Here is a 12,274-nt window from a genome sequence, read left to right as displayed (position 1 = left end):
AAAAGACATATGCTGCTAATTATGTTCCAGTTAGTATAAGATGTATAAGAAACTAGCAGTGTTTCTTAGTTTTTGCTTCTCTGCTTGATCACAAAATGTATGTTGGAAAAGGTGCCAAGTCTTTAATTGATGAATGCAGGTCCAACTTGAAAAACAGACACAAGATTAAATTCTTAAAGACTTAAAGACTTTTACTGAATTTTTCTCAGCTTCTCTAGCAGATTGAAAACCTTTTAAAGTAAACAAATATGAAATAAAGAGAATTTGTAGGGAGTTTGTATTTAAATTTATGTTAGAATCATATTAAAATTACATGTGTTAACGTAGCTTTTAATACATAATTGTATATTTTTATTATGTAAAATAATAATACATTTATTAATATTACATTTTGTTGAATTTCTGAAGTGGCTAATCATTCTAGTGCCATTGTTTAAGATGACACTTTACATTTTCTATCCATCTCCTATTTACACAGTTTTTTATCGTAGTTGTTTGTGTGCGTGTATTTAGTGGGTGTGCCCAAATCACATGGCCTTTCTCCTGACCTAGTTGGCGCGTAACTGCACACACCTGACTGACGCCTCCTGCAGTGTACACAATTGTTAATCCACAAATCACCACATTGATAGAAATTACCCCTGAAAGCTGGGTGTGGTGAGAATGTGGCTGAAAGCTGACGTCGATATTTGTGTTTTTTCCGCGCGCTTAAAGTTGCCACAGTTTATCAAGGCGGAGTCTGTTTCATGCGCCTTCTGATTTGATATTTGCAGCTTACTTAAATCAGCAGTGAAAATGTAACTCCCATAGGTTTTGTGTATCTTTGTCCGCTGTTGGGTGTGGTGTGTTATCCTGCCCTGTGTTATCTAGGGTGGAGAACTACACTGACAGATGCAGAGAAGTGGACAGTATCGCATGGACAGAGAGAGGGCTGTGGCTCACCAGCTGATAAGACACACAGTCCAGTTATAACCTCTTTAGCGGCATCAATTCATATTCTGACTGTAGTTCAGTTTTTTATGCTGACAGAATACTCTGTACTTTAATTTTTTCCCATATTGCCTCTTAAATATCCTGTATTACTCAAAATTGACTCTTGTGAGCTTCAAGAAGTGTTATAATGTTGTTACCTCCATATTGCAACTCTACTGAGGCCATATACCCATTATAAAAGTAATAGTAGGATTAAGATGACATGTGAAAAAAGGGCAGTTATGCAAGTAAACTTAAAGTTCCCATATTATGCCCTTTTCTAATCTATGTGATTATGTTCTTTCCTAATCACAAACATGCCTGGGGTTGTGTTTGTTTCATTCACACATGTTTGAGTAAGTCTTTATTATTAGTCTGTCTACATCTGCAAAGCTCAAAATCCTCTGTTACACCCTGTGATGTCATGTAGTGATAGTTTTCAAGTTAACACCTACCTTTTTACCTTTTGTTCAGTCGAGAAGATTGGCAATTCCAGGACTGAGATGATTCAAATTTCAGTGAAGGTGTATGGAGTTTAAAAACACAGTGGAACACTCCCTGTATTACTCCCTGATGTCATGTGGTCTGAGGGAAGAACTCAACCTAAATATGCAGGATTTGTGTGTTAAATGTGTGTGAATGAAACAGAACACAACTCCAGGTATGTTTGTGATGACAGATATATGTTCATGTGAAAGATATATGCTCTATATTTTCACTTGTCATCTTAAATCTCTTGTGACTTTTATGACAGTTATATGACCCCACTAGAGTCACAAAAAATCCTGTACAACAAATTGTCCTGAAAAAATATGTATAGCATGTTATTGTATCTTAGTGTGTAACATTTCTAGTAGAGGGTCCTCCGCCTGCTTGAGTGTTCCACCGTATAGCATAAACCTACAGTATCTGTCACAAGGGAGTCCAGCAGGTTACAGCACTACGCTACATGACAATTCAGACCTGTGGAGAGTCGCCCTTTTTCACTTTAGGAATTATTGTATTTTTGAGAATTGAAACACCCAGATGTATAAATGCCAGATGTATATGTTTATTGCCATACCATCAAACATAGAGACAAGCAGGTTGCAGACACACCATCAGTTGCACAGAAATATAAATAAGATCAAGCAGGGAAGTGAACCCATAACTCCACTTAGACTTCAGAGGGTTAACATGGGGGCTCTCCAGTATTTATGCAATCATCTATATCATACTGCAGCTGTAAATGGTTGAATTCCTATTTCAACATATACAGAATAACTGCGTTTCACATCTCATTCATAGTGTCCTCCCCATAGGTTTGCTCCTCGTTACTCCCCGGACACACATATCATCCTTTTGTTTCGTGGAGGTTTCAAAATGTGCTTGTTGTCTTGGCGATGAGGTCACTCCCCTGCAGCTGGTCACTGGGCGGACAACACTGAAGTGGATTGGGTGGGGACCTCTATTAGGGAATGAGAGACAGAATGTGGGTGAAGGATAAAAAGTAGAAAGAATAAAGTGTAAAGTTTGCCAGAGAAGAGAAATATAGTTTAGATTAATAGTTTTGTAGAGAGTAAGGGTGTTTACAAAAGAACTGGGTGTGTCTGCATTGTCTTTGATCAATGCTGTCAACAAGCAATGAATGAACATTAACATTTTTGTATTGCTGATGTCATTTAAGTGTTGATGCACTGGTTAGCAGAATCGTTGTTACACAATTTGCAGCTACATCTAAAATCTAATATCTGTACTGCACTGCCTTCATTACTTTCTACTTTGACAATGATTAAATCCAGGCCTTTCTCTTTTTAAATGCAAATTTTATGATAATTATTTATGTTTTGATTTGTTTGTATTGTGATTTTAAAGGTGCACTGTGTAACTTTACTGGTGTTGGATGTTGTTGCTTTGCCGAGAATGTTCCATTGTATTGCGCAAAAAAAAAATTTCTAACATTTCTTTCATAATGGGTGTTTTTATTGCTCAAAAATACCTTGAAAAACATACATTCCTATTGTAAATGCGGTAGCTATTCCACTGATCTGACCTGTAACTTGGCCTCATTGTGTCATCTGATTGTCTCAATGGAGATATTAATTTAATGCCATACAGCGGAACATTCTAAGCAATGCAATAATATCCCAGTTGAGACAAGCAGATGACGGATCCTCCACCAGCAAAGTTACTCTTTAATTTTTACTCTTTACACCTTTAATGTCTTGTCATTTTTATTCTGTAAAACACTTCAAACTATTTTGTGTACAAATTGTTCTTTACAAATAAACCTGTATTGCCTAATAATGTACAATAATCTTTTTACAGATTCAGAAAATGATCTGCAAAATAAGCGACTGAAGCTAGACTATGAGGAAATCACTCCGTGCCTGAAGGATGTTACTCTGGTCTGGGAGAAGATGCTCGGGACTCCTGGGAGGTCAAAGGTCAAATTTGATCCGGATGCCGTACATGCTGCACTCACACATGGTATGTTTTCTAAGAATTACAAACCATGTTCTTTTTCATGTCACAAAATGAACAAGAGGTGTGGCTTTGCTCTTACCTCAAATGTACATTCAGACCTTTACTATTTCAGGAATGTAAGATTTTTTTTTCTGCACTGACACAAACGTAGCTGTTGACGTTCCCCTTAGATGTTTGAACAGTGTTTTTGACCCCTATCCTCCTCACCTTTACTCAAGTCTGTGCTCTGTCTGACAGGTGTCCCGAGGCAGCACAGAGGGGAGATTTGGAAGCTCCTCTCTGAACAATTTCTTCTGCGTCAGACCGTCCCGTCACGACCTCCAGCCAATGATACTCCGTACAAAGAACTGCTCAAAAAGCTCACGTCACAGCAGCATGCCATCCTCATCGACCTTGGTATTATACAGGTTTACATTGCTAGGCCTGTCACAATATGAAATTTTGAAATGCCATATATTGCTAAAGAAATACATAAACCAATCAGACCTTATTTAAAGAGCGCTTTACAACACTCAAGGTGACTGCAATGCTTTACATTAAAATCAACACAATATAAACATGCAAAAACAGTAAAGAATTAAATAAAGCAAATAACGCAAAGTGTCACTGCATTACTGAAAAAGCCTTAATTAATTAATTTGATTAAAAGGCTGTCTGAATAGAGTGATGACTTTTGAGCCTGGATTTATACAGGCCAAAGTCTGTGATGGTGCAAATATAATATTGAAACTAAATTATACCACTGATCCAATAACCCTACTGCAGGATTATCACCAAAAAAAATATTCTAAACTTGAGCTGCATTAGATAAATAGAATGAAAGACTTTAGTAGCTGGTTTGTGTCTATGAGTTATAGAAGTAATTAATTCAGCTCATATTTTATCGTAGTACAGAAAAATAATAAAGTTCCCCACTACTACAAGGAAAAAGTACCCACCCACGATTAGGCCTGTCACAATAATACATTTTGAAGTATGATATATAGCTGGTATAAGTATAAACGATAATATTGAAACAAATTTATGCCACTGACACAAAAAACTAAAATCAGAGTTAAACCACAAAAACAATTCAAATGTGCAATACTGTTTAAAAAAATGCATAAGTTTCAATAAATAAATAGCAGAATGAAACACTTTGATGCTTAGTTTGCATCTATAATGAGTCATAGAGGTTATTAATTCAACCTTTTACAGCTTTAATCTGATCATATTGCCAAAAATTAAAAAAAATAAAAATCTCACACTGGGGCAAAGAAAAAGTTCCCTCGATAAATACTGACTCCCAAAACTATTGTTCCATCTTAAATATACTGAAAAATAAGTCAATAAGTCAATGTTTGAGAAATGTGTGAATGAAACAAAAGTAAACTCCATGTATGTTTGTGATCAGAAAACAACATATTTTGAATAGAACATATATCAGAAAATGGCACATAAACTGTATTAACAATAAGTCAATACAGAAATTATCATGACAGGCCTGTGCATTGCTTTACTGTCAAACTACATTTGTGACGCTGAAACCTTTTCGTTTTCACACCCCGTACACCCAAAAGTCACACACATACAATGCCTACGCCCCGCCCTGACAGCTCCCACATCTACACATAATAAAGGGTTGCAGGGTTGATATGGAGAAGAGTGGAACACGCCTGAGCTCCCATACATCACAGCAGACACTTCCTTAAGGCGCAGGAGGGATGGCTGCATTATTTTAACAAACATTAAGCGCCTCCAGCACATTCCTGTCGTGCACACTCACACGGTGATCATTGTCTTCTCTCAGCACAGTAAGTCAAGACGTCCTCTGTCCTAAACACACACACTGCTGTCAGCCTCCCTAAGAATGCCCCTCCACATGTCCCAGACCCTCATTAAGTTGTCATGTGTGAAAAGAGCAGGTCTTGTGCAGCTGTACATGTTCGGTCTTTTAGGTGCTAGTAAGTCCTTCTGCATTAGCACACATTCACGAGTGCTTATTCAAGTGTTTGTAAGTAAGACAACTTGGAATGGGTTGGCACATGCTTATACAGTGAGCCTTTGTAACATCAACACAAAAGTGTAAAGTCTAGCATCCTCGGGCAAACTTTGGGAGACTATACTTTGTTCCAACACTTACCCACACCCATAGTCTCCTGGGGCAGTCAGACGATCTTTCCTGAAGATCAAATTGTATAAATCATTTTGATTAAAGCTGATATTTATTGTCTCACTCATATCTGAAGGATCAATAGATTCTTTGTCTGGTTGTTAATTCAGACCCAGTCATAATAAATTTGCAGTGTCTTACATCAGATAATGTTGTTTTGTTTTCACCAGGTCGCACTTTTCCTACTCATCCATATTTCCAGGCTCAGCTGGGGGCAGGGCAGTTGTCTCTCTATAACCTGCTCAAGGCCTATTCGTTGCTGGATCCGGAGGTATTCTCTTTAGTTTCAGCTCTGACCATTTACAATAAACAATGTGTAAATTCGACTTGCCTGTGGGTCTGGGCTGTCCTCTTTGTTCCGCCTGTTTACATGTGTATGTGTTTGTTGTCTAGGTGGGCTACTGCCAGGGCCTGTCCTTCATTGCTGGAGTACTTCTGTTACACATGGGGGAGGAGGATGCCTTCAACATGCTCAAATTTCTCATGTATGACATGGGCTTGCGCAAACAGTATAGGCCTGATATGATTATCCTTCAGGTAAGATTCAACTAATTGTGAGATTTGTGGACTATTGCACCAAGAATCCTTTCATTCTATTTCAGAAGATATACATATTCACATTATACTCATAAAGTTACTTTCGTTTTACCTGAGTACAGTTTTATTTACTTTGGTTGTTAGCCAGAGACACTGGCACATGTTTCTCTGAGCCTTCTGTTCAGACATGTGTGCCCAACCTCATAGTCTTACGTGAACCCTCTCCATGTCTCGTGTAAGCGTTTCTGATCAGGCCACACAGCACAATAGTGAAATTAGGAGACACGCCTCATATTAAGATATTGTTAGTTAATTCACTCTAGGTTTGTCAATAAGTAATGACGCACAATGACAGATGTCCCCATAGTCACAATAGCATCTTTTTCACAGCTAGTGTCCTGTTTCTACAGCCGCAGTTCACTAAACCAGCCTTATATCCTTAGAAGTGTGTGTTGTGTTTTGCAGATTCAGATGTATCAGCTGTCCCGGCTGCTCCATGACTATCACAGGGATCTGTACACTCACCTGGAGCAGCAGGAGATTGGGCCCAGTTTATATGCTACTCCCTGGTTTCTCACCATCTTTGCATCTCACTTCCCTCTCGGCTTTGTGGCCAGAGTCTTTGGTAACAACAGGTTTTTACTTGACACCATGAAAGATGCTTTTTTTATTTTCTGCTCAATTTATTTGATAATATCCTCTGACTGAACTAGACTGTCCGGCTCCTTGTGCTTATCCAAGTGTAAAACCATGTCGGTGTGTGTGAGCCTGCATCATTATTGCATTCATTGTGAAGAATTTGGTATCAAATGTGAGGCGCCACACGTCCCCTCCCTTTCTTAATCTGTTGTATGATCTTGAGCCTAGCCCTTTTCCACACCCTGCTCATTCAAAGGCCTTCACAGAAATACACCTACACAGCTTCCACATATCCTCTCTGACCTGTGTTTATGTTTGCTTATACTTTTATTGCTGACGTCAATGTATTGATCATAAAAAGCTGGTTAAGTCCCTGGTCAACAGTGTGAGCTTTGCTGTGACTGACTGCCTTTTGTTAACATGATACCAAGTGTGTTTTACTCTGTATTTGTTGACCTGAATCCAACCCTCATCTTTGACATTACCCATTGTTTTTTTGTATTTGTCAGATATGCTGTTCCTCCAGGGGTCAGAGGTCATCTTCAAGGTAGCTTTAAGTCTCCTGGGAAGCCACAAGCCTCTCATCTTACAACATGACAGCCTCGAGTCCATAGTCGATTTCATCAAAACCACATTGCCTAATTTGGGGTTGGTGCAAATGGAGAAAACAATAAACCAGGTTTGTTTCAGTGCAGTTCAAGGATCTCTGGTTTTACTTCAGATATTTTAAATGAACGGAATGGTTTTACAACATTGCATTAAAAACATCAACAGACAGTTAACACAACAAAGCAATTGCAGAATGAATATGTCTTCAGATAGTCTTTATATCTCATTTATTAACATGTGCGTACGTCCTGAATGTTTTGATTTTTAAAGCAGTATTCCGCCTGGTCTGATCTTGGCGTGCATGACATTTACATACATGACGCATTACAGTGTGTTATGAAAGCTATAAATATCAGCCACTCCCAAAACGTCATCTAAACTTTCACCTGTCTTTAGCGGCAATCTTATATGAATGTAATTTGAACACTTTTTGACTTACCTTAGTTTAAATATCTTTAACAGTCAAAATGGATGGGGCTCAGAATCGTATCAACCACATGTGAAGAATGCATCGATCTTATTTTTAGGAGATAACAAAAGGCAGTCAAATCATGTATGAACTTGCCTCCTGGACTTTCCCTCCAGTGCCACTTATCTACATGGAGTGTGCGTATGCTAGCAGTGACTCACAGTTTCACAGTAATAAGAGTGAATATACAATAGAAAGATGAGCACAAATCTGGTCCCGTTAATTGTATTTGTGTGAATGTAATTTGCATGTTAAGAAAAATATTACCATTTATGTGCCAAAACGGCAGATGTAACAGGAGTGAAATCAGATTAAAGGTGATTAAGAGAGTCCCTGTGATCCGATGCCAAAGTTATGGTTATAAATCTTTTTTGCTGAACTCTTAGATAATGACAGATGAGCTCAGTGTTATTTTCTGTAGACAATTAGACCACTTCTTAACTACATAAATATTGTTGAAATTGAAATAATGTTTTTTCAGGTGTGCGAAATGGATGTTTCAAAGCAGCTCCAGGCTTATGAAGTGGAGTACCACGTTCTGCAGGATGAACTTTTGGACACGCCCCCAACCCTCAACCAACAGCAGCGGGCGGCACAGCTGGAACGGACCAATCAGAGCCTTCGGCAGCAGAACCTGGACCTGCTCGAAGAACTTCAGGTGAACGCACTGACACATGAAAACTCTCTTAGCATCAGAGAGGGGTAGAGTAGCCAAAAATTCTTCTGAAGTAAGAGTAATTTAACTTCAAAAGAATATTACTGAAGTAGAAGTACAAAATAGTGGTCCAAGAAATTACGCACGAGTAAAAAAGTATTTGGGAAAAGTTCCACTCAAGTAAGAGTAACTTAAAGAGTAACTGTGGGACGTAAGATCTGATTTATAATTTAAACTTAGATTTAGACTAACTTTTTTTTTATTTTGGTTAGTTTTTATTTACTTCTTTAATTTATTAACTTTATTAAAAGTTAATGTAATGGAAGACAAAACATTAATTTATGCATCAAATCTGGTATTTTCAAAGAATAGACACAAAATGAGAAAAAACGTAATCATCTAAAGGAGCGGAGCAGAAATACATATTGTCAACATAAAGAATCCGTGTATCATTCTTTCATTTTTCAAAATAAAACTGAAAAATAAGAAAACGAAAAACGACTATTTTCTTCATTATTTGTCTCCAAAATCAAAATGAAAAAACGGATAATTAATTTTTTCAGTTTTAAATTTTGTGTTTAAATGAATAATGGAAAAAACGGATAACAGACGTTTCCTGTTTACGTGACGTAAACTGCTATGCCGGACTGAACCAGGACTAAAACAGCATTAAACTAGGTCTAAACTAGGTCTAAACTAGGTCTAAACCAGGTCTAAACCAGGATTAAACCAGGGCTAAACTACTCTCAGTCCTGGTCTGGTCCCGGTCTCAGTCCTGGTCTCAGTTCACAGACTCGGAGGTGCGCCCGCCTAGACTGTTGTATGATCAGGACTGAGACCGGTTTAGTCCTGGTTTAGTCCGGGTCCTTGGTTGAGTCTGGCATCACAGTTTAAGTCACGGAAATTGGAAATGGCCGTTATCTGTTTTCTATCAGAGTACTGCTACTTCAATAAAAAATAAAAAAAATCTCAAGTAGGAGTAAAAGTATGCAACTAGAAAAGTACTCTGAATAGTATAATTTCTTCAAAAAGTTACTGAACTAAATGTAACTGAATACTACCCATCTGTGATTAGCATAAATAGCCCCATGTGATTAAACGGCTCCCCCTCCTCTCCCAGGTGTCTCATGCTCGTGTGTGTAGCCTGGAGAGCAGAGTGGAGGCTCTGGTCCAGTCTGACTCTCAGCTGAGGGAGCAGGTGACGGAGCTGGAGCAGGAGAAGCAGCAGCTGATTGGCACGATCTCACGCCTCCAAGACCTCCTCGACAGTTTGGGAATACGCACATCCCCAGACACACACGCCCTCCCCCCTCCCACCAGGACCGCACCTGCAAATACTGGACACACCCTACCACACCCTTTAGCTCTCCCAGAGGATTTGTAATTTAATGCAACTTCAAATTGTCAATGCAAGAGAACATGGATTTGTTTCTACCCAAAGTTTTTTAAATGACTTAACTGATTTTGCACCAAACGTATGATTTGAATTATAGCACTGACCCACATGTCCACTTCTGTAACTAGGCTGAATGGGACCTCTGTGTTTTTGAATGTCCAAACAAGAAGGCCAAAGCCAAAGTAAAGTCTTTCAGTAGAAGGTGTAAACCATAAGTTGTTTGCAATAAACTGTGTTCAGATTAAAAGGTCCAAGATATTGTGTCTCTACAGTATATATAATTATGTTTGATTCCACTGTGTTTTGATTTTACCATTGACTTTTTTTGTTTATGTTTCATTTCCCAAACACCGTGTATGCTTTAAGCCTCACTTTAAGTATTTTACCCAAAGAACCACACACTTTTTTACTGCTTGTTTATATCCTGGTAGTGAGATAGTTTGCTATTTCAAAGTAACTATCCCTTTTAAAGGTGCATTGCATAGCTTTTCTGGTGGAGGATGTCACTGCTTTGCTTAGAATGTTCTACAGTATGATATTAAACCGTTCTACTTTACATTTATTCAAATACAGGTGGTTTTATAGCTCAAAAATACCTACAAAAACAGGTATTCTGACTGTGAGCGGGGTCGCCTCTCCACAGATCTGACCTGTAACTTGGTCTGGTTTGGTCTCCATGAAGATAAAAAGGCTTAATGCAATACTGTGAAACATTCCAGACAAAGCAATACAATTTCTTGACTTATCCTCCACCAGAAATGTTACACAATGCACCTTTAAGTTAGCGAGCCAGATTAAGCAAAGCCGGCCCCATTGTGTTTTTATAGAGACAAATGTGTGTTAATGATTTACTGTATTGTACACTGAATTTCCTCCACAGGAACTACGTATCTGAACATTTGAAAGTGTTATTGTGTCTGTGTGCTTGTCACTTGTTCGACACTGTTTTAAGATATTTTACTTGCACATTATTTCTATGTTTTAATGACTCTTCAGTATCTTTAAATATATTTCTTATTCTTTCAGCATGTGTGAAGCGTTTTTTTTTTCCCTTCGTTTACATAAGTCTCAACTTGCTTGTCACTTTCAAACTTTGGTTTTAAAGTCTGAGTGAGTGGAATTATACTTAATTCTGTAGGTAAAAGGGGAGACATGTCTTGGCAGGTAACACTGACTTTTTTGAAAAGGCAGAGGTTTCATAATTCAAGAAGGGCATGTAAATCTATAGTGTTTTGTGTGTTTTAAGTTTAACTACCTAACTTAAGAGCTACTTATTTGCCTGGATGCCACAGTATTGCTACCTATTGTAAAACTCATTCACCAGCCAGTCCTGTCTATAAAAATCAGAAATGACTGAAATTCTTGACATTTTTTTTAAAAATCTGTTTTGTTTTCACTTTAAACGCAAGGTTAGTTTGTTTGAATTACTTTGTGTATGAATTGTGATATACAAAGTGCTTTACAGAATAAGAAAGATGTTAAAATTACAATGCAAACAAATCAAAACATAAATAATCATAAAATTAACGTTAAAAGGTGCATTGTGTCACTTTTCTGGTGGAGGGTCTGCCAAATGCTTGTCTCCATAGAGATGTTATCACTTTATCTGGATTGTTTTACAGTATGGAATTAAACCTTTCTATCTTCATGGAGACCAAACCAGACCAAGTTACTGAATGCATGTTTTTCTAGGTATTATTATTATTATTATTATTTTTAAGCTATAAAACCACCTGTAATTCAATAAATGTAAGGTACAGCCATTTAAAGTCCTATCACATATCCATAGCAACAAGCAGGTGATGGACCCCCAAGCAAAAAGTTACACCAAGCCCCTTTAAAAGAGCGGTTTTAAGCCTGGATTTAAACATAGTCAAAGTAAAGGCCTGTCTCTTTTGGCTGCCTAAAACTGAAACGCTGATGTAAAGCCTAATTATCAGCTTCATTAAAAAGAAGCAACATTTTTCATTCTGTGATCTGAATAGAGATGCAACAAAGGAAATCAGGACACGCCTTTTTCCACAGCTGCTGATTGACAGGTAAATTACTACCAAAGCCACACAGCCACTCCCTGTTGACCACTGGGAGTCTTCTCTTATGTACTGTAGAAAATATCACACATGGAGCTCAAATGGATGTTTCAAAGGCTCATAACTCCTGAGTGTGGAGCCCAGCCCAGGTTCACTGCGGTAAATTTTGTCCTATTATAAATTCAAGTGTAGGTTTTGTTAGGATTTAGTGGTTTAGTTTAGTCTGTCATGTATTGAAATAGAGTGTGTAAAAAAGGATTCCTAAAAAAATAAATAAAATAAATACACCCTAGGAAATAATGTGATCTTACAAGTATCATCTGTAATGTACCGTGGGATGATTGGTGAC

The 12,274-nt window shown here is 37.9% G+C and overlaps 2 protein-coding genes across 2 annotated transcripts in view; one reads left to right on the top strand and one right to left on the bottom strand.

The window, feature by feature from the left end:
• The window catches only part of fam114a1 (family with sequence similarity 114 member A1), an 11,144-nt gene extending 9,986 nt beyond the window's left edge, over positions 1-1,158 (bottom strand). The window contains exon 1 of the mRNA XM_055158479.1: positions 1,131-1,158. Coding sequence (XP_055014454.1) covers positions 1,131-1,158 — 28 coding nt within the window. The remainder of the gene's footprint in view (positions 1-1,130) is intronic.
• A 2,084-nt stretch (positions 1,159-3,242) lies between these two features.
• LOC110165315 (TBC1 (tre-2/USP6, BUB2, cdc16) domain family, member 1) lies at positions 3,243-10,920 on the top strand. Its single transcript, XM_055158273.1, has 8 exons — positions 3,243-3,441; positions 3,676-3,834; positions 5,761-5,861; positions 5,984-6,127; positions 6,593-6,752; positions 7,276-7,445; positions 8,326-8,502; positions 9,620-10,920. Exons 1-8 carry the CDS (start codon positions 3,258-3,260, stop codon positions 9,881-9,883), a joined length of 1,359 nt encoding a protein of 452 aa, XP_055014248.1. The 5' UTR covers positions 3,243-3,257; the 3' UTR covers positions 9,884-10,920.
• Positions 10,921-12,274: the final 1,354 nt, after the last annotated feature.

The sequence above is a fragment of the Boleophthalmus pectinirostris genome, unplaced genomic scaffold (assembly GCF_026225935.1).
Source record: "Boleophthalmus pectinirostris isolate CB_2022bp ecotype Guang Dong unplaced genomic scaffold, ASM2622593v1 HiC_scaffold_22, whole genome shotgun sequence".
In the NCBI taxonomy this organism is placed as follows: Eukaryota; Metazoa; Chordata; class Actinopteri; order Gobiiformes; family Gobiidae; genus Boleophthalmus; species Boleophthalmus pectinirostris.
Note: the sequence above shows the minus strand (reverse complement) of the source record. Positions and strands in the feature narration are given on the sequence as shown.

Bases quoted from the DNA above. Each gene is read 5' to 3' on its own strand.
- LOC110165315 (XM_055158273.1), top strand. From the start codon at position 3,258: ATGTACAATAATCTTTTTACAGATTCAGAAAATGATCTGCAAAATAAG. The intron at 3,442-3,675 runs GTATGTTTTCTA...TCTGTCTGACAG, and splicing joins ACATGCTGCACTCACACATG to GTGTCCCGAGGCAGCACAGA. The intron at 8,503-9,619 runs GTGAACGCACTG...CTCCTCTCCCAG, and splicing joins ACCTGCTCGAAGAACTTCAG to GTGTCTCATGCTCGTGTGTG.